Source organism: Pygocentrus nattereri, chromosome 14, assembly GCF_015220715.1.
Source record: "Pygocentrus nattereri isolate fPygNat1 chromosome 14, fPygNat1.pri, whole genome shotgun sequence".
Taxonomy (NCBI): Eukaryota; Metazoa; Chordata; class Actinopteri; order Characiformes; family Serrasalmidae; genus Pygocentrus; species Pygocentrus nattereri.
In genome coordinates, this window is record NC_051224.1 from 8,212,250 (window position 1) to 8,232,247 (window position 19,998).

General features: G+C 40.8%; 2 protein-coding genes across 3 annotated transcripts; one reads left to right on the forward strand and one right to left on the reverse strand.

Annotated features, from left to right (window-relative positions):
* The first annotated feature begins 1,160 nt into the window (after window positions 1-1,160).
* Window positions 1,161-19,998, forward strand: slc16a5b (solute carrier family 16 member 5b). Its single transcript, XM_037544495.1, is given in 6 exon segments — window positions 1,161-1,180; window positions 12,333-12,789; window positions 15,897-16,040; window positions 17,347-18,195; window positions 19,488-19,611; window positions 19,613-19,998. Coding segments are annotated over 5 exon segments (1,677 nt in total). The 5' UTR covers window positions 1,161-1,180; window positions 12,333-12,368; the 3' UTR covers window positions 19,752-19,998.
* On the reverse strand, window positions 3,461-7,137 carry atp5pd (ATP synthase peripheral stalk subunit d). Of its 2 annotated transcripts, none has more exons than XM_037544497.1 (6): window positions 7,029-7,137; window positions 5,772-5,900; window positions 5,544-5,640; window positions 4,824-4,895; window positions 4,323-4,385; window positions 3,461-3,758 (listed from the first exon to the last, which is right to left on the reverse strand). In XM_037544497.1, exons 2-6 carry the CDS (start codon window positions 5,891-5,893, stop codon window positions 3,627-3,629), a joined length of 486 nt encoding a protein of 161 aa, XP_037400394.1. In that variant the 5' UTR covers window positions 5,894-5,900; window positions 7,029-7,137; the 3' UTR covers window positions 3,461-3,626. The 2 variants fall into 2 exon arrangements, with proteins under 2 accessions (XP_037400394.1, XP_037400393.1); XM_037544496.1 differs by having other exon boundaries at window positions 5,772-5,903.

Consider the following 19,998-nt stretch of genomic DNA (forward strand, 5'->3'; position numbering starts at 1 on the left):
GTACTGTATGAGGAAGTCGGGTGTAGCTGAAAAGTATGTTAGGGTGGTGCAGGACATGTATGAGGATAGTGAGACAGTGGTGAGGTGTGCAGTTGGGAGTGACAAATGGTTTCAAGGTGAAGGTAGGGTTACATCAGGGATCAGCTTTGAGCCCCTTCTTGTTTGCAATGGTAATGGAAAGGTTGACAGATGAGGTCAGGCAGGAGGCTCCACGGACCATGATGTTTGCAGATGACATTGTAATCTGTGGTGAGAGTAGAGAGCAGGTGGAAGAGAATCTGGAGAGGTGGAGGTTTGCACTGAAGAGGAGAGGAATGAAGGTCAGTAGAGACAAGACAGAATACATGTGTGTGAAGGAGAAGGAGGCAGGTGGAAAGGCGAAGATGCAAGGAGTAGAGGTCGTAAAGGTGGATGACTTCAAATATCTTGGGTCAACCATCCAGAGCAATGGACAGTGTAGAAAAGAGGTGAAGAAGAGGGTGCAGGCAGGATGGAGTGGGTGGAGACGGGTGTCAGGGCTGATGTGTGACAGAAGGATAGCAGCAAGAGTGAAAGGGAAGGTTTACAAGACAGTAGTGCGTCCTGCGATGTGTAACGGTGCAACCTCCAAAAGAAGAGCCACCGGGATTTACGTACGGCAAAGTTGGCACTATGGGCGTGGGTGTGGATACGAGGAGGCGAGATTCCAAGTTCAAGTGCACACGAGATTATTTTATTACACACAAAAACAAAAGAAAAACTGAATCAAACAGAAAGAAAACTAAAGTTATTCCCGAGCGGTTACAAGCAGCTAACAGCATCACACCGGGATTACACCACTCCTCCCACAGGTAGCTGAGAAAACCTAGCTGAAACAACACCGAGCGCTCTTATCATCGAAGCCCCGCCCCGACTAAACTAATAACTCGCTCGGAGGGACGATGTCCCAATACTCTAATTTACATACACACACACATACATATATATACACCCATCTACACAGCTGTTGACTAGTTATGACAAATATATACATATTACCGGTAAGTATTAATTAATTAATTAAATCATTTGCAGGTTTTCCTCCTTTAGAACACTGAGACCCCTCTCCCTCCCTGAAGGTGGATCCGTCCAACAGGGACAAGAAGCCTGGGTCCCCTTTACCTCTCATTTGCCCTCATCCCCTTCTATACAGGACATCAAGGTAGGTACATACTACATTACACAAATATTCCTATTGTTACTATTAGTCTCAGTGATGGCCATACACTGCACCATCACACTATGATGTATGGTTTGGAGACTGTGGCTCTGTCTAAAAGACAGGAGGCTGAGCTGGAGGTGGCGGAGATGAAGATGCTGAGATTTTCGTTGGGAGTGACAAGGATGGACAAGATTAGAAATGAGCAGATCAGAGGGACAGTGAAGGTGGAACAGTTTGGAGATAAAGCCAGAGAGGCCAGGTTGAGATGGTTTGGACATGTGTTGAGGAGGAATAGTGGATATATTGGGCAAAGAATGTTGGAGAAGGAGCTATCGGGTAGAAGAGGTAGACCTCAGATAAGGTTTATGGATGTAGTGAAGGTGGACATGGAGATGGTTGGTGTGAAAGTAGAAGAGGCAATGGATAGGGCAAGATGGCGGCAGATGATCCGCTGTGGCGACCCCTAAAGGGAGCAGCCGAAAGAAGACTGTAGTACATTTAAGGCAAATACTTTTGTACTTTTACTCAAGTGGAAGTCTGAATACACTATATTGCCAGAAGTATTTGCTCGTCTGGCTTCACACGCATATGAACTTGAGTGACATCCCATTCTTAATCAATAGGGTTTAATATGACGTCTGCCCACCCTTTGCAGCTTCAACCTTTCAGGCAAGGCTTTCCACAAGGTTTAGGAGTGTGTTTATGGGATTTTTTTGACCATTCTTCCAGAAGCGCATTTGTGAGGTCAAACACTGATGTTGGACGGGAAGGCATGGCTCGCAGTCTCCACTCTAATTCATCCCAAAGGTGTTCTATCGGGCTGAGGTCAGGACTCTGTGCAGGCCAGTCAAGTTCTTCCACACCAAACTCTCATCCGTGTCTTTATGGATCTTGCTTTGTGCACTGGTCTGCAGTCATGTTGGAACAGAAAGGGGTCATCCCCAAACTGTTCCCACAAAGTTGGGAGCATGCAATTGTCCAAAATCTCTTGGTGCTGAAGCATTGAGTTCCTTTCACTGTAACTAAGGGGCCAAGCTCAACTCCTGAATTATAACCCCACACCATAGTCCCATCTCCACCAAACTTTACACTTGGCACAATGCAGTCAGAAAAGTACTGTTCTCCTGGCAACTGCCAAATCCAGACTCATCCATCAGATTGCCAGATGGAGAAGCGTGATTCAGCACTCCAGAGAACGTTTCCACTGTTCTAGAGTCCAGTGGCGGAGCTTTACACCGCTGCATTCGACGCTTTGCATTGCGCTTGATGTAAGGCTTGGATGCAGCTGCTCAGCCATGGAAACCCATTCCATGAAGCTCTCTATGCTGTTCTTGAGATAATCTGAAGGCCATGTGAAGTTCGGAGGTCTGTAGCGATTGACTCTGCAGAAAGTTGGCGACCTCTGCATGCTATGCGCCTCAGCATCCACTGACCCTGCGCAGTCACTTTGTGGCCTACCACTTCTTGGCTGAGCTGCTGTCATTCCCAATTGTTTCCACTTTTTTTATAATACCACTGACATTTGACTTTGATTTAGTAGCGAGGAAATTTCACAATTTTACTTGCACCTGTGGCCATGGAAGTGATTAGAACACCTGAATTCAATGATTTAGAAAGGTGAGTGAATACTTTTGGCAATAGTGTATTTTACTGCCTTTCCACATTCAGTGGCGTTACCTACTTTTCCTGTTACTTTTTCAAAATGATAATCCTCATCAGCCAATTTGCAGCAGCTCCAGAGCTCCGAAAACTGACCACAATTTTTTTTTACTAAAAAAACTCTTGTTCTAGAATATGCTTCTATTATAAATATTTAGTGTTGTCACAGCATCGTGTCACAAAAGCCCATGTATGGTGAATACATGGTTAACTTACATACCAATCACTATCAATCACATATTTGGGTGTTGACAGTTACAATACCTTTTTTTTTGTATAGGTGAAGCCCTGGGGGTTAAAACTAATTTTAGTCTAAGTGACGGCACATAAATACTGTTAACGTTTCCTGAAACGTTTATGCTTGTCTGAAATCGGTGTAGTCTTCTTGTTGACATACGTAATAATCAGTGTAATAATTCTACATATCATATCAGTTACAGTACAATCCTATCAAACAAAGCTGACTGCAATGCGAATGTCACCTGAATCAATAATAATGCCATGTTCTCTAACAGACGTCCCTGTTGGTTGAAATGTGACAGGAAGAGTGAAAGTCGTACAGTCTGTGCACCGGAATGAGCACAGCTGTCATTTTTCAGGCTTCTTTAAAATGAAAAGGAATCAAAACTTAAACCATTTATTTAATGTTTTTGCCATACATACAAAGGTTCTGAGCCACTTCACAAAATCTTGTCTACTTTCGAAGCATCAAACAGACTGGACTACACAATATGATCCTCCACTCAAGGACTTATTAATTTATAAATAATTTGACTTTGCTAATAAATTACAAGTCAGCAATAGGCTTGTGTGGCCAGTAGGGATGTTTCTCTTTGTCAAGCTTTGTCTCAGGAAAAGCATGATTAAGGTCTTCAACAGTCATCTGGTCAAAGGGAATCATGTTCTTGAACTTCTCAAGCTGCCAAAAACAAAGGAGAACAGTAATGTTATTTATATGATGTTGAACTTTAACAGCTGGTTTTCCCAGAGGTGAGACTGCAGTGCCAATGCTGAATCACTCCAGGCTTAGGTTGGAGCCAGGCTAATCTGGCTCTGGGAAACCAGCCCTAAAACCATGATTAATGCTCCAATAAGGTACTTTCAAAAGATTAGCCCTTTTCTCAGTTTATTACAGCACTGTGTTAAAGAACTATGTTTAAGGTGTACCTTGTTGTTCTAGGTGTAATATCAAAAAATCTCTCAGCTGTAGTAATTTATGACTGGAGCATTAAAATAACTCATCACTGCAACAATAACTGTACAACACTGAGGCACGTTTTTATGAAAAGAACATTTTTTATATATATATATATATATATATATATATATATATATATATATATATATATATATATATATATATATATATATATATATATATATATATATATATAAAAAATACTATATACACATTATATACACACACACAGAATTTACCAAATACGTCCCCATGATATTACAAAACATACAACGTGCAACTTACCTCCTCCTCATACTGAGCTATGCGATCTTTGGAAGCCTGAATGTAGTCCGCAGCATTTTTGTTCTACAACATGACAAGATTATCACAGTAAACACACAAAATCTAAAAGGAATCATTTCTTTGTGGTTAAAACAATCATTTTAAGAAGCTCTCCTTACACTGACTTTAACAGGGTTAAAATCTTGTGAGGTCTCTCATCCATGCAAGAACTGGAAAACTTATTGTGATATTACATTTTTGTGACATTGCCCATCTCTACTATTAACAGTCTTGAATGGTCTTTAAAATGGTTCTTCAAGGCTTCCTTTTAGAATGCTTGAACCCTTTCCTTTAGCACTATATAGAAACCATTTTGCAGAGTGCCACTACTCAGAAAGCATGGGGTTTAACTTTAATAATGTAAACTGAGATGAATTCTGATATGGTTACAAACATAGTAAATATTGCAATATTGTACTTTATCCACCACTATGATTAAGAAACACAAAAAGTATCACTTACAGACTCTTGCTCTTGTCCATTGATCTTAGCAGTCTGAGTGTCCACTGGCTCAGGAACAGTCAAAGCAGCAAACTGTGGTTTAATAGATTTGAGTGTGAGAGAACAGAAACGGCAATATGGTAAACAGCCTTACAGCCAAGACACACCAAGTAGTAGCAAAAAAAAGGCCAACTGATAAACACCTTCCACTAGCCATCGTGTCTCATCTCCTGTGAAAATCTGCACTCGAACACACTGCTGACCACTAGCACACAAATGTGAAAAGAACGACTCCCTACACTGTCATAAAATAAAGCCCTAAACTGTCACTGGAGTATTACCCTCAAGGAATGTTTTCAGTATCATGACTATACCATACCCCACTGCACTTGTATCCAGCCATTTTATTCTGTTTTTATAGCATTCAGTTATGAAAAGGTAGAACAAATACGTACAATTACATACTTGTCCCCTGAGGCAAAAAATAAAGTATACAGTACATCTTTTGGTTGGCAATGCAACATTCAAACAGCAATTGTGTAAAAATTCAGATATTTAAATAGCAGACATCAAGCAACAGTAACCTGTGCTACTTGCACTGGTATTGGAAAAACCCATTGTGCGTGCCCTGAAGCGTGGTGTTGGCTCACATTTCTGCCATTTTCCAACAGCTGACCATCAGCTTGTTGGGTCAAGGTCCTTAGAGAGCACAGTAGTGTAAGAGTGGCCATTAGAATTCACCTTCTTCTCAAACTCATCCACCATTCCTGCTTTTGCCACGGTCTTTCTGTAGTAATTCCAGTCGATGGGGGCTGGCTTTTCGGGCAGTGAGGCAAGTCTGCAGAGAACAGCAGTTTAATGTAGATTGTAAAGCAACTTTGCACACCAAACTAAAGCTTGTTGCTACATCATAGATGTAAACCATGTGCACACAGGCACGTTAACCCATCACCCCATCCTGGTACTCACTTAGCAGAGACCGCATCGCTTCGGGTCTTCAGGTTGTTGAATATAGCTCTCTGGTTTGGAGGCACCCTCTCTGCAAAGGCCAGCCAGTCAATGGCCTTTATGGCAACTCGTCGCCCTGCCATCACTCTACTTCTGTCAAAACATGCAGTTGGCATTCAGTGGTCATATTCGGTCATATCGGAACATAACGAACGGGGAGAGCATCAGTTCCATTTTAACAAGTTTAGATACATATCTGCATGAACTTGCAAGTACTTCTTGAAAATTAAGTGGAATGATGTCAAGTTACTTTGAGCCAGCTTGTTTATTACTGTGCAGCATGCACTCCTTAATGTTTACCCAACAGTGTTGCTTCACCTTTCCTCAACATTGTCATAACTTCCAAAGTCTGAGCTTGCAGACCAACAATGCAGGCAGCTTCATTTAAAGTGGTCAAGAGGTTTTAGAGCTTAACTTATGTATCTACAGTTAAGTATTTTTTAAAGACAGTAATATACACTATACAGCCCAAAACACCTGCACATCTGACATTCCGTCTGAAATAAAGAGCATTAATTATGAGTTTCTACATTGCTGCAGTAACAGTGTCTACTCTTCTGGGAAGGCTTTACACTAGATGTTGGAACATTGATGTGAGAAATTGACTGCATTCAGCCAAAGGAGCGTTTGTGAGGTCAGGTCCTGATGTTGGACTATTAAGTTTTAGATCACGAACACCACTCGAACTCATCCCAAAGGTAAAGGCTCCATCAGAACAGCGAACACCGTTCTATTGCTCCAAGGCACAGTGTTGAGGGGCTTTTCCCCTCGTGCCAACTCGTGGCATTGGGCATTGTGACCTTAGGCTCCTGTGTGGCTGCTCCAGAGCGTCCCATATCATTGCCAATGCTTTTCTAGAGATCAAGTCATACATGCTCTGAGTGTGGAACTGAAGACCTGCGTTTGCACTGGGTGCCCTGCAAATCCGCTGAATCCATTAATTAGGAGATGTTTCTGGACACTTATGTAGACACAGTGTATATACTCGCTAAATAAACTAGGTTAGCTAAGCTAAGCTAGTTAACAGGTTACATGAGTGCAGTCATTGCTCGAACACCGAGAACAGGCGGTGTCTCCACAGCGGCTCCCAGTCAGGACAGAATTTACCCTCGAGCAAGAAATATCCTGTTAGAGCCCTAAAGTCCCGCCCGCAGTGATGGGTTATAATGACCTGACTGCGCAATATTGTTAAAATAACTTGTTTCCAGTTCTACTTGCCTGCAGAAGATCAAGTCTCTGCCGCAAAGACAGAAGCCTGATGGACGCCAACAGCGGAAACACCGGGTTCTTGGTAGAGGATACAAAACCAGCACAGCGCTACTGACCCCTAGCGGTCATACCCGGCAACGACAGTACTGTAGCAAGAGCCTAAATAAATAAATACAAACTAGTGGGAACGTCTTACGTAAAAAAAAATTCAAGAAATCAATTCAAACACCTAGAATTTCAAAATATGAAAAATGAACTCCAAGCATGTGTTACTAGCTATAAATGAAATCTTATATGCTAATAAAAACTTAATATCTAGAAAAAGTAAAAAAAAGAAATAAAATTTTAACTTGATAGAATTCAATTTTCTTTACATTTCACATTTTTTTACTATATATATATTTTTTTTTGATGTAAAGAAACTATGAATCAATTTGATCTACTTGATAAGCAACCTAGAAAACGTGTGTGTGCGTGCAGTAATCTATTTATTCTGTTTGCCATAAGAGCAACTTGCCTGTTCAATAAACTTGATTGTACAGTTCTCACATTTTGGAACTCAAACCATTATCATTGCTTAAAGTGATTCAGAAATCCTATGGCCTTTTCCTTTCACACTGATACATTTCTGAGTGTAATGGTATCAGGGAGGGTCTGTAAGCCAGCTGTTTGCTTTAGCTTGATGATTTGGTGAACATAGAGGGAGTGGAAGGTGTAACATGATATCATTGTTTAGTAATATTTTCCCTGTCCACTGGTGCTTGATGGTGTAATACAAAATAAGATGTTTTAGAGGCAGGTGACTCACTACATTTTGATGGAAGATTGCAGGAAGACAATTGTTTTGTCTTTTAAATGAAATAACATGACAAATTGCATTTAATATATCCAGGGACATATTAGACACTGCTGTTACACAAGCAGTTTTGTTGACTGTGTTGCTTTCCAGGTGTGTCACACTTCTCTAATGTGCAAAAGCACAGTGTGCAGTACATGTTACTGTAGGGTTTTTTTAAACTGTACTATGATCATTTTAACAGAAAACTAGGTCCTGTTTGTGCTCATCACTGGTACTGTGTTCAGGTAACTACAACAAAACTGTTATGAGAGTGAGGCCCCACATACAGGTGCTTATGATTTAAGGGCTTAAATGAGCACATAGCAAAGAGTGGACTGTAATAAGAAAACTGCCTATTTCCTGGGGATGCAAAGTTCAAAAGGACTCTCTGTCTGCCTCCTGGCTATTTTAGGCTCTGCCATTACAACCTGTTCTGGTCTTGAATTTCAGTTGCCCACTGCCAATTAAAGTACCCATCTCGTTTTATTGAACTAAGAGCGTTTGATATAGTATCTAAACATTGCTATTTTCACAATGTACAACTGCAGATTTATCTGCCTAAAATTGAGTCGACTTTTTTTTAGTTTAACTTTAACACATTGTGACTTAAAAAGGATTTGTCACAATGAACTCAACTGTCCCTGCCAGTTAAATGGTAGAGTAATCGTTACTCTATACATTCTCTTTACCGGTTAAGATGATCTTAACTCTAAGATTCTTTTGGTAAATAGGGCTCTGGTTGTTTGGAGCACTGAAACACCTGAACATACAGAGCAGGAACACTCCAGGAGCAGGAACCACCGGATTGTACAACTATCTGATGGTCTGCCATTTCTATCAAGTATTTCATTGTTATCTTTTTATTATTATGATTGAGCAGCTTCCCTTTATGTGTAATATTTCATTAGGGATTACCAAAAGAAATGCTCCAAAGTGACTTAAAGCTTTCTACATTAATGACATTGTATATAAAGAATGTTTTAACCTTCTCCTGTAAAGTTGGCATTTTGGTAATACTTGTTTTGTTTTTTTTATAGGTAAATGACCTCTGTTGTGATTGGCTGTTCTGTATTATGCCTCATTCAAAAAGCCATGTAAGCTGAAACAATCCTTATAACTTCAGAAAGGGCTAAACTCCTATAGACTGTGTAAGTGACAGTTTGTGAGTGTATTCAAAACGGCCTGTTTGCTGCTTAGCTGCATTTGTAAACCAGTCATGTTTACATTACACTACATCACTCTTTCATTTCAAGAAGGTGTGGAAAATTCAGTTTTCCGAGACATGGGCCCTTTAGTCTGAAACCACAACCTTGTTTGTTGACTTAAACTGGAGCAATGATTTGTTTCTGTCTGAGGTAGTGAACTCTTTAATAATATACATATACTTAAAATATATAGGTAGATAAACAAGTTCTTAGCAGTCCACTGAGGAAACCCACTGAAGAAAGTAAAGTTTATTCAAGTTGATTTGTGTGCATCGTTTCTACACCAACACAATTACATCAACCCAGTTGCAGTGCACTTGTCTTTGGTGATGCTTGTGATTTGAGTGATTTTCAAACATGTGGAAACATGTTCCATGGTCCACACTTGAATAACATTTGAGGCTCTGTTCTCTCATACAGTCTGTCCTCTGTGGTCTGTAGGACGGGTCCAGTCTGTGGTTAGTAAGTTCTCCTGTCAGTGTTACGTAGCTGTGTTCACCCAGCAGTCACGGGGCGGTTCGCCTGTGGGCTGCACTGGTCACTCCAGGCTGTTTCTGCTCCTACACTGGGAAAGCTGACCGCAGCAAAGTACCGGCGGGGAGGGGACAGCCTAGTCCACTTCATGTCGAGTACAGATGTCTTCTTCATGCTAAGGTGAGGAACAAAAACCTAAGCTTGACGGGAAAAGCCGGGACTGATTGTGCAGACAGGCAGCGAGACGAGCTCCGGTTATGAAGGAGTTTTTGAACGCAAGGTAGGACCTGCTGTACTAAAGATACAGATGACCTGTTCCGCAGCGAGCTCTGCTCAGACTAACGGACCAAATGATCTTGTAATATGTTTAGAGTGGTTATTGTTGATATCGTGATATGATCGACCGTACTGCGAACAGGTGCTGCTGTTCCCATGGAAACCAACGCGCAAAAAGTGATTATAAAATAGAAGCGGATGAAGCAAAACACGCTGCGCACATCTGGCGCAGTGACGGTGCCTTCAATCAGCGAGATGGACGTTGAGAGACTGGGATTATAATCCTTCAGAAGCGGATTAACAGAAGCGTCCACGCTGATCTTTTGTTCCCAGCTAAAGTTGCGCGAAGAAAGAACGGCCAGGTCGAGAAGCGATGATGACACGAGAGTTTGTGTTGAATCTGCAGACAGAAACCACTAATGCCCCAGAGAGGTAGAGGACGCCCCATTCTCAGGGGGCTTTTCATAAATGCACAGGGGCAGCTGAGCTCGCTGCACCCTAGGACTGTGTCCCTGTCGAGGAAAGCTTTTGCTATATGGACCATACTGAACTAAAATAAACTTAATAAATAAAACATTTAGACCTTAGGTATGTGCAAGGATTATGTTAAGATCTCTTTCAGCCATCAATGGAGATAGTAGTAAACTAAATATATACAAAATGATCATTTCTAGGGTAGTTTCTAGTGGGGAGTTCTATTGTAAACTTGCTTTTTCTAATTTTTTCTATTTTTTAAAAGATCTTTTTGGTTTATTGAGTGAAATTCAATGATGTAGATTTATCGTGAGTTTAATTAATACATTAAAATCTTTATTCTAAATATGTTGTGCCCCGTTTTTATGCCGCCAACGAAACACAGACGTTCAGTCTGTGGGCGGGGCCTTATTTTAGCCACACCCCTGTATTTTACAGCAGGGAGTGAGGCCGCATCCGCGACGGTGATCAGTTAGATGTTAAGTAAATGTGTCCCAAAGTGTGAAAAGCAGTGTGTAACATTAGAAACGGTCACTAATGAAACATATATTTCGGTTTTAATGAAAAATATTAGGGTTTTATGTGTGTACAGCCGTTCAAAGCTGTGTTTGCTAGTCAGGTACTGGCTAGCGTTTTTTGAGTTCTGCTCAAAATCCCTACCAAATCAGTCACTATCAAAACATATTGATGTTTTAAAGGCTTTTATTGTAGTGGAATGAAATGTTCAACCCTTGATTTTAAGTGGTGGGCAGAAACTAAGTAAATGTAATTGGTTACTGCACTTAAGTAGTTTTTTTTTGTGTATCTGTACTTTACTGAAGTTTTTCCATTTTGGGTGACTCTTTACTTTCACTCCACTACATTTCAAAGTCAAATATCTCACTTTTTACTCCACTACATTTTGTGAAATCTTTCCTTTTGGTTTTTGTGTGTATAAAAACATAACATGTCAAAACAAAAGAAGCACAAAGCAAGAGCACCAATCGGGGCACAGCGGTCACTTTGTTCTGAGCTGGTTTTGACCTGTTGGTATATGGTCATACCGACCCAGTGCAGCACACGGTTCAACGTCAGTGCAGCAGCGTAAAACTTTGGGAGCACATCCGTCTACCTAAATGATGAACTAACCTAACTTTGTGTAAATAGACCACAATATAGAAATATATACACACATGCAGTCGTGACAGGCATGTTTCTTTTTTTCTGAATTCATACAAACACTTTCATTTTATAATATTAGTTTCAGCTAGTTTGTTTATGAACAGAGACCTACAGATCAATACAGTAAGGAAAGCTTATTTGTGAACCTGAGTTTAAAGTAAGTTTTTATTCAATTTAAAAGTGGCCACTGTTGGGGCTCTTCTAATACTGTCTGTCAATGGGTTCCATTTAAATGCAGCATAGTAGCCAGGTTTAGTCTTTACTTTATCTCATTTACCTGACTATCTCAGAGGAATATGCCACCTGAAAAAGGCCAGCATTGCTATTATTAAAGAAATACTTTATTTTCAAACTTACTAAGAGAACTAAGATGTTGTAGGAGCTGGTTAGATGCTAACACTCACTCTGCCTTCAATTATAACTATTTATTGCTAGCAATGTTAGCATTTTGGGTATTATTTATCATGTGCCATGTGTACAATTAATTTCTCTGCCTTTTTGCTATTCCTTTCTTTTATGTTGACCCTCAAATACCCACTTAGAGTAACTACACCCCACTATTTTTAGGTAAGTCCACTCCTGGCTCAACTTTGAAAAATGCTTTAACGGGGGAAAAAAGTATAAAAAAATCTTAAATATAAAGAAAAAGGACTATAAAACCATATATTAACAGACAATGGACAATAGACAAGTGAGGTAGAAGTTAGGTATTGCACATTCCTTGGATAGCTTAGAGTCATATGATGTTGCACATCTTAAGAATTACTGCACAGAAGGAATATATAGATTGTAAAAGCCTTAAGACAACCTGACTATGGATTTCCAGTCATCAGTTTTTTGTTTTTTTTTTTTGTTTGTTTTTTTTTTGCACTGTCATGCATGCAGAGAGCAGCTGGAACAGAAGCCCCTCTGGCAGGCAGAATGGCCGAGGGTGTGGAGGCTCCTCAGAGCCAGAGGGCCACTCTGAGACACGGCTTCGGCAGCCACGGGGTGAGAGACAGTCCTGATGCTCATCACTGTTCAGAGAGGGGGCAAGGACAAGGCCAGGAAAGCAGCTGCGAACCTGAGGAGCAGGATGACCAGGAGGAAGAGCCACCCAGTCTGCCCGAGGAGGGGCAGTACCCTGCCGGAGGTGCAGCAGAGAGGATCAGTGGGCAGTTGGCTCCAGATGGCGGCTGGGGCTGGGTGGTGCTAGCAGCCGCTATCCTGGTCCTGGCACTGACGTTGGCCTTCCCCTCCTGCATCGGCATCTTCTACACAGATCTGCAGAACGAGTTCCAGGCGAGCAACACCGCGACGTCTTGGGTGCCAGCCATCATGACAGCGGTGTTACACGCAGGCGGTAGGAAGGGAACAGGGGGGTGAAAAGATCTAAAATCTAAAACAGGTGTAAAATAGATCTGAAAATAGCAAGTGACCTGCATAGAAGAGGTGGGTTCTTTGATTATGAATGAATGAAGCCTTTATTGTCACATAGTCACCAAAGTAACCATTCATTAACATCAGAGAAACACCATTTTTGTTTCCCTGAAGAACCATGTTTTTAAAAAAAGGAATTTGTGATTGCGAAGAAACCTTTTAAAGGCCTTTATGCAATAATAAAAAAAAAACTGTACCAATTAACGGGTTCTTCCTAGAACCTTTTCATTTTATAGATGTTCTTTCTGCTTTGAAAAATTCTTCCCACTCTTCTCATTTACAAATGTGGTTTTCTAAAGAACTATCCATTGAAGGCTTCTTTAGGGAACCCAAAGTGTTTCTATGGCATTGTGTAAAGACGCCTCTCTGGCACCTCCATATTTTAGAGTGGATTTTGCAATTATTCTGACATTAATTAAAGCACATTAGTCCTGGTGGGTTGGTGTCCAGCACACACTGTTAAAAAATATTTGTCTGCTGAACCAAAACAATTTTATGAAAAATTAAACTCAAATAAATGTTAAACAAAATAATGCAAAAATTTAGATGAACAAAAGCAATATTTAACATCAATCCAAGCCTTACATTTACTTCAAATCAACATCTGCCCTGTTCCACTTGTCACAATGCGGCTGGGTTATTTCCCTGTCCACACAGCCCTACTAAATCTGCACATGCTTCAATACCATCTGTAAGAGGGATCCCCAAAGTCATCTTAAAGGCTGTTCCATTACTTTATTAGCTTAGGTGAAGGGTGTTAAATGAGGCCTCAGAGGAGTAAGGGACTGAGTGAACATGTGTCAACTGCAGAAGCACTACTCACCAGAAATGACTGCTTGATGATACATTTCCCTTTTCAAACCTGAAAGTAATGGCACACAAAGATGGTAATAAGCCATAGCAATAAACCTCTTGGCATAATGAAGGCTACACAGTTAAGAACAAGAAAATGAGAGGCGATGCACCAGTTGTACATCAGTTTACAGCCAGACAAAGCAATTATTCTCAAACATTATGTTGAAGCTTCTAAAAAATGTTATGTATTGCATAATTTGCTCGGCTAGCTAACTCACTGAGGCAGAGCTAAGTGACTAAGGCAAGTACTGGTCGAAAAATCCACATAAGTATTGAAACAGGCAATTGAAAAACCCAGGCAGTTGTTGTATTTAATTGTATTTAATCAGAATTGTCTAGGCAGACATGTCACCAAACTGTCATTGACCTTAGAAAACAGTAGAGATCAGGTGGTCTTTAAGGACACCAGATTTCAACACCCTTATCAAAATATATGCTATTTTTTGTCCAGAATCAAACTATTCTCAGATGTAAAGATGTTTGTTCAGTTTGTTTGTACTTTCATGATTACATTTTTTAGGAAACAATTTAATCATGTTGAATCGTTGTGAGGCAAGACAGCCCATTCAGTACTGAGTGAATTTGATTACTGAGTAGAGCAGTAGAGTTTACTTTTCTCTAGACTGAGATTAAGTACAGATATAAATGTACAGCTCTCCACAAGCTTATTCACTGTGAAGTGCAGTGTGGAATCAAATAGATAGATGACGTTCTTCATTGACAGAGACAGCTTACTCAGAGTAAACACTCAAACATTGCTTGAGTAGAAAGGTAGAAAGCTGTATCTTCTTTCAGATGGGTGGAGCTTCTGATGAGAGAGAGCACAGGCAAGTTCATTGTCTGCCCGTTGGGAGAGCATCAAGTTAATTCTGACAACAGTGAACCAGGCAGGAGATTGTTCTAACTGCCTTTGAGGTCCATTGTTCATCTGTGAGAATGTGCATTTATCTTTCCACGGCTGTCTGTGCTGAAAAGGCCAGAGCCAACAGCAAAACAAAGGTGATCCTCCAACTAATTTCTGCACAGCGCCGCATCTCCAAATCTTTGTTTGAACAGGAGTAGTGTTCATTTCATCTAGAGATCATTACCAGTTTTAGAAGAGTAGGAGAAGGGCTTCAAGATGTGGACAGGACACCATGCAATTATATTTCACTAGCTAACGTACAGTTGTAACATGAGAAGAAACCGTGTGATTGTAAGACGAGAGCGAACTCTGGGAACTTGGGTTGAAGTTTTGGGTGACTTATGCTTTAGGCCAGAAGTCTGGACCACCAACAGAGATAGCACTGAGAGAAGGCTAAGAAACATTGTCATGGGTAATAGTAGCAGAGAAGGTAGAGATGGAAAATTTATGGGATTTTATGGAAGGGTGAAGAGCTTCAGGCATAGTCCTCCTTCCAAATTTCAGTTTATTAAAACTCCATATTATGATTGCAATATACCCCAGCAATATATTAACAAATGAACAAATCTTGGAATAATTTTAAACCAAACTGATTAAAGTTGGCTGAATCACATGAATGCAAACAAGCAGACATTTCATGATGTATTTATTGTAATCCAGAAAAGGAGAATGTATAGGTGATGCTGGACAAATTCGCTAAAATACCTGCATTCATTTTTCCTGCATTTGTAACACTCAATAAATAGATGTCCCCTTTCTCCTTAATGTCTCTGCCTGCGAGGAATGAGAACAATCACGAAGACAAAAGTAACATGCTATGACATAATCCTTCCTAAAACATAAAGAATAATTGGAACTCATTTTTCCCAACATCAAAGAGCCTTTGTATTTTTGAAAGAGCTGTTCATTAATCTGATTGTTCACATTCAGCTTTGATTTGAGGGATAAGGATTCCTTTTTTTTCATTTTAATCTGACCAGTCTGAACAGACCTGAAAAGAAGGCTTGTGCAACCTCGAGTTCCCTTTGGTAGTCATGACAGAGGATTTTCATCAATTATGTGTAGGACACAGTGTGTAACTCTTGTACATTTGTTGGTCATTGTCTTTTACCAGGCTAATCTCCATATGTGTAGCGACGCTAAAAGGGATAATCTGTAATTCAGATACTTCCATTGTCATCTGATCGTATCTGGGCATTTTTGGTGTGCTTTGGCTTCTCTGTGTCCATTGATGTTGATGTTTTTATAACAATGCTAGTATTTTTTTCCAGGTCCTGTTTGCAGCGTCCTCGTAGAGCGCTTTGGTTGCCGTGCAACAATAATGGTGGGCGGGATCCTGAGTGGAATAGGAATGGTGGCCAGCTCTTTTGCTCAGACCATGGTGTACCTGTACATTGCTGCAGGAATTATCACAGGTCAGTCTGGCTCACTATCTCTAGTGCTGAGCTATACAATCAAAATTTTTTATTAGAATCTTTCCACACTTTTCAATATTGATCATAAAATCTTGGCCTTTTTCACTCACACTGAAAACTAGCTAATTCTCCCAACTGGCATGTTGGTTTCTATAGTGAGTGAATGGCTAGACTTCTTTTCCTTCCCTGCCTAGCAAGTAAAAGATGTACATTGCCATTGCCACACAGTGTAGCATTTGCTGCTAATATCAGATTGAGTATGGTATGTAATTTTGTCAGAAATACCTTAAAGGAGTATTACAATATCAGAACAATATGTACAAGTATCCAAAAAATTGAATAAAAAACTTCAGTAAAATAAAAATCTTAAGTATCAAGTGTATACATGTTTTTAACATTTTTCCTGCAACTCTTAATGCATAGTTGGTTTATACGTGATTAAAATACTTAGTAACACCTCCTTTGGCAGACATTAAAGCTTGCAAATGTTTTTGTAGGCAGCACGACGTTTTTCTATTCTTGCTTTAATATTTTCACCCAATCTTCCTTGCAAAATGCTTCTAGTTCTGCAATACTTTTGGGCTGTCTTGTATGGACAGCACATTCAAGATATACGCACAGTTTTCAGTGATGTTCAAGTCCAGGGACTGTAAGGGTTCAGCTTGTGGTGTTTAAAGTGGTTCATCATAGACTTTAAGGTATGTTTTGGATCATTGTCCTGTTGTAGTGATTGTAGCCAGAGTTGCATTTTTACTTCATGAGTCTACAGCACTTCCAAAGTGCAAATCTAGAATTTGTTGCATATTTTCTTGGTTTTCCAGATCTTGTCTTGACTTACACAGCTCCCTTTAACAGCCCGTTCATTTCTTAACATTTCAAACTTAAGAAATCACAAGAACTGAAGAATCAGATAATTTGTTCTGGAAGTGTCATCAGCTGACATTTCCTAAGGAGTTTTGACTTGCCAGGCCAGTCCTAACAAGTTATTTAAGGCCTAGCAAGTTTATCAATCCTAAGACTTTACAACTGGAATGGTGTCCGAACCTTTGCCCATGCCACAATTACTATTTTTTATTGTTTTTAAGTTTATCAAATATAAACTGTGCTGTAACATTTGCAGGGGAAAAAAAACTTTAAAACCATTTAGAGTTTAGTTCTTTTTACTGTAAATATGAACAAAATGCATATGATTGTATTTCAATAAATATTCACAATGTTTGATCACCCAGGCCTATCATACACAATCACACTCTTTTTCAAAAGTTCATGCTAAAAGTAATTCTGAACTTTCCTTCCCGCTCCACAGGACTGGGGTTTTGCTTGTGCTTCCAACCATCCGTCACCATGGTGGGTCATTACTTTGTACGCCGCCGTGCCTTTGCCAATGCCCTTTCCTCCACTGGCACAGCGCTGGGTATGAGCACTCTGCCCCTGCTGGCCAATTTCCTGCTCGGCCACCTTGGCTGGCGAGGAAGCTTCCTTGTGCTGGGTGGGGTCTTGCTGAACTGCTGTGTGTGCGGGGCCGTGATGAGGCCCCTGGAGCCCAAACCAAAGGCAAAGAGAATTCCAGTTCAGCCATCACTCCAAGACAGTGGTCTGTATATTGAGCAGGAGGGCCTAAAGGGTCGTCTGCAGAACAGCATCTCTGGACTCATACCCTTCCTACGCAGGCACATGGCCTTGGACCTGATGCGCTCAAACCCCCGTTTCCGTGCCTTTGCGCTGGGTGTGTCATGGATGATGCTGGGCTTTGTGGTGCCACTAGTCTACCTGGTGCCCTACGCCACTACTCATGGGATGGAGCAGGATCGTGCTGCTCTGCTGATGGCCATCCTTGGTTTGGTCAACATTTCAGTCAGGCCAGCGGCAGCCCTGGTCTTTGGACTGCCACGTTTCAGGGGCAGCCGCCGCTTCGTCTACCTGTTTGCAGGTGCTCTCTTGCTCAGTGGGCTGAGCAACGGTGTATGTGGTGTGGCCGCGAGCTTCCATGCGCTTCTGGCCTATGTGCTGACATTTGGTGTCTCTATGAGCATTGTGGGCTCACTGCTCTTCACTGTGCTGATGGAGACAGTCGAGATGAGCTGTTTCCCCTCTGCCCTAGGCCTAATCAGCATCATGGAGAGCGTGACGATTCTGTTGGGCCCACCACTAGCAGGTGAAGTGCACCTACTGTTTTCATGTGTGTATGCATGAGTAAGTATATTGTTAGTGCTGGTTTGGCCAAAAATTACACTTACATCTTTAGCCTGAGTAGAAACAATGTAGTATTGTTAAGTAATCTCAGTTTCTAAATGGTTCTTAGCTTGGGTGTTTTTAGAGGGAAATGATGGTATAGAACATGTATGTTATGTGGAGGCTTTAAAATGGTTCTTTAATGAACCATTCATTGAAAGGTGGTTTTTCCTTATAACCTTGGTTTCTGTCATTGTATGGCATGCTGTTAAATAAAATGGACAAATGGACCTTGCATAGCTAAAGCAATTTACAATTAACAAGTCAACCAGGTTTGAAGGGCAGGATGATTTTAGTGAATGGAATTATCCAACGCAACCACCTTTTATCACGAATGGCTGATCACAGCATTTAGCTACACATTGAAGTTTTGTTCATTTTTATAGCTCATGTCATAAGTTATCCTGTGTCCTCAACAAACATGCACAGCCTTAATAAAGACTGGGATGTGGTTTGAAAGGGTTGAGAGAAGTTTTGTGAATGTGTTTATAGAAGTCTTATAGAATCTCAGTGGCTATTGACTTCTAGTGTTTGTTAGCAACTAAATAGAAGATTTAAACTTTCATTTTGTGCCAAACCATTTCTTTCAGCATGCAGTTTACACATTGATAACTGGTTTCTATAAGCTCTTGCAGCATCAGTGCAAAACTAGAGCCAAACTTTGTCAATTGAAACATCATTACTGATTAACTACATTTGATATAAGAGAAAAACTGTACATTTGAATTTGTCATTTTTAGCTGAACCATCGCATCCACGGTGTGAAAGTATAAAGGCTAGTGTACTTTTGGCATTCACGTCCAGTTGGATGGGCTCTTGCCATGCCTTTAAGTCACAATGAAAAGGAATGTTCTATCTTCGGAGAGAGGGAGAGAGGGAGAGAGGGAGAGAGGGAGAGAGGGAGAGAGGGAGAGAGGGAGAGAGGGAGAGAGGGAGAGAGGGAGAGAGGGAGAGAGGCATGTGCTGGGTGACCGGAGCTTGGCTCAGCCCTGATTCCACTGTGGGTTTATAGATGGCTAGCACACCAAAGACTCGGTGTGATCCTCTCAAGTTACCTCTACCATGGCAACACAAATGTCAGTCTGATAGGAAGGCTATATTTCAATGGCCTGGCACTGATCTCATTGCTGATCTCTATAACCACTGTTAAATTAGTATTTGAGCAGTGAGATGTTTTTTTTTCATGCTGAATCACATTTTGGTGTTGTCTTGCAGGGATGCTGGTGGACTACACTGGCCATTATAGCTACGTGTTCTTCGCCTGCAGTGTGCCTGTCTCCACTGCTGCTCTATTCATCATAGTGTCTTTCTACTGGTTGGACAGACAGACAGACCTACATGGAGGATAAGAGGCCCTTCTCAACTAAAGATAATCACAGCCTGAAGCCCACCATTAATCTCAAAATTAATAGCAGAAGCTGCCAAGTGCCTTTACAGAGGATAACAGACCAGGACGCTGAAGCTTTCACTGATGTTTGAAAGATTTAAAGTAGGGGTGTCCTGTTTAGTTATTGAGGGGTGTCATCCAGTACAATACAAGATTTACTTGCTCAAATACACCTGCTAAAGGTAGTAACTACTTGCAGAAGTGAATCTAACAGGGCATAGTTTATTTGGTAGAGTGTAGCGAGCAATAACGTTTTGGTTTTTATTCTATTATTTTATTATTTTTTTTCTCCTGGTGATCTATTGTGGTTAGGGTCATTAAAAAGCATTTTTATTCTTA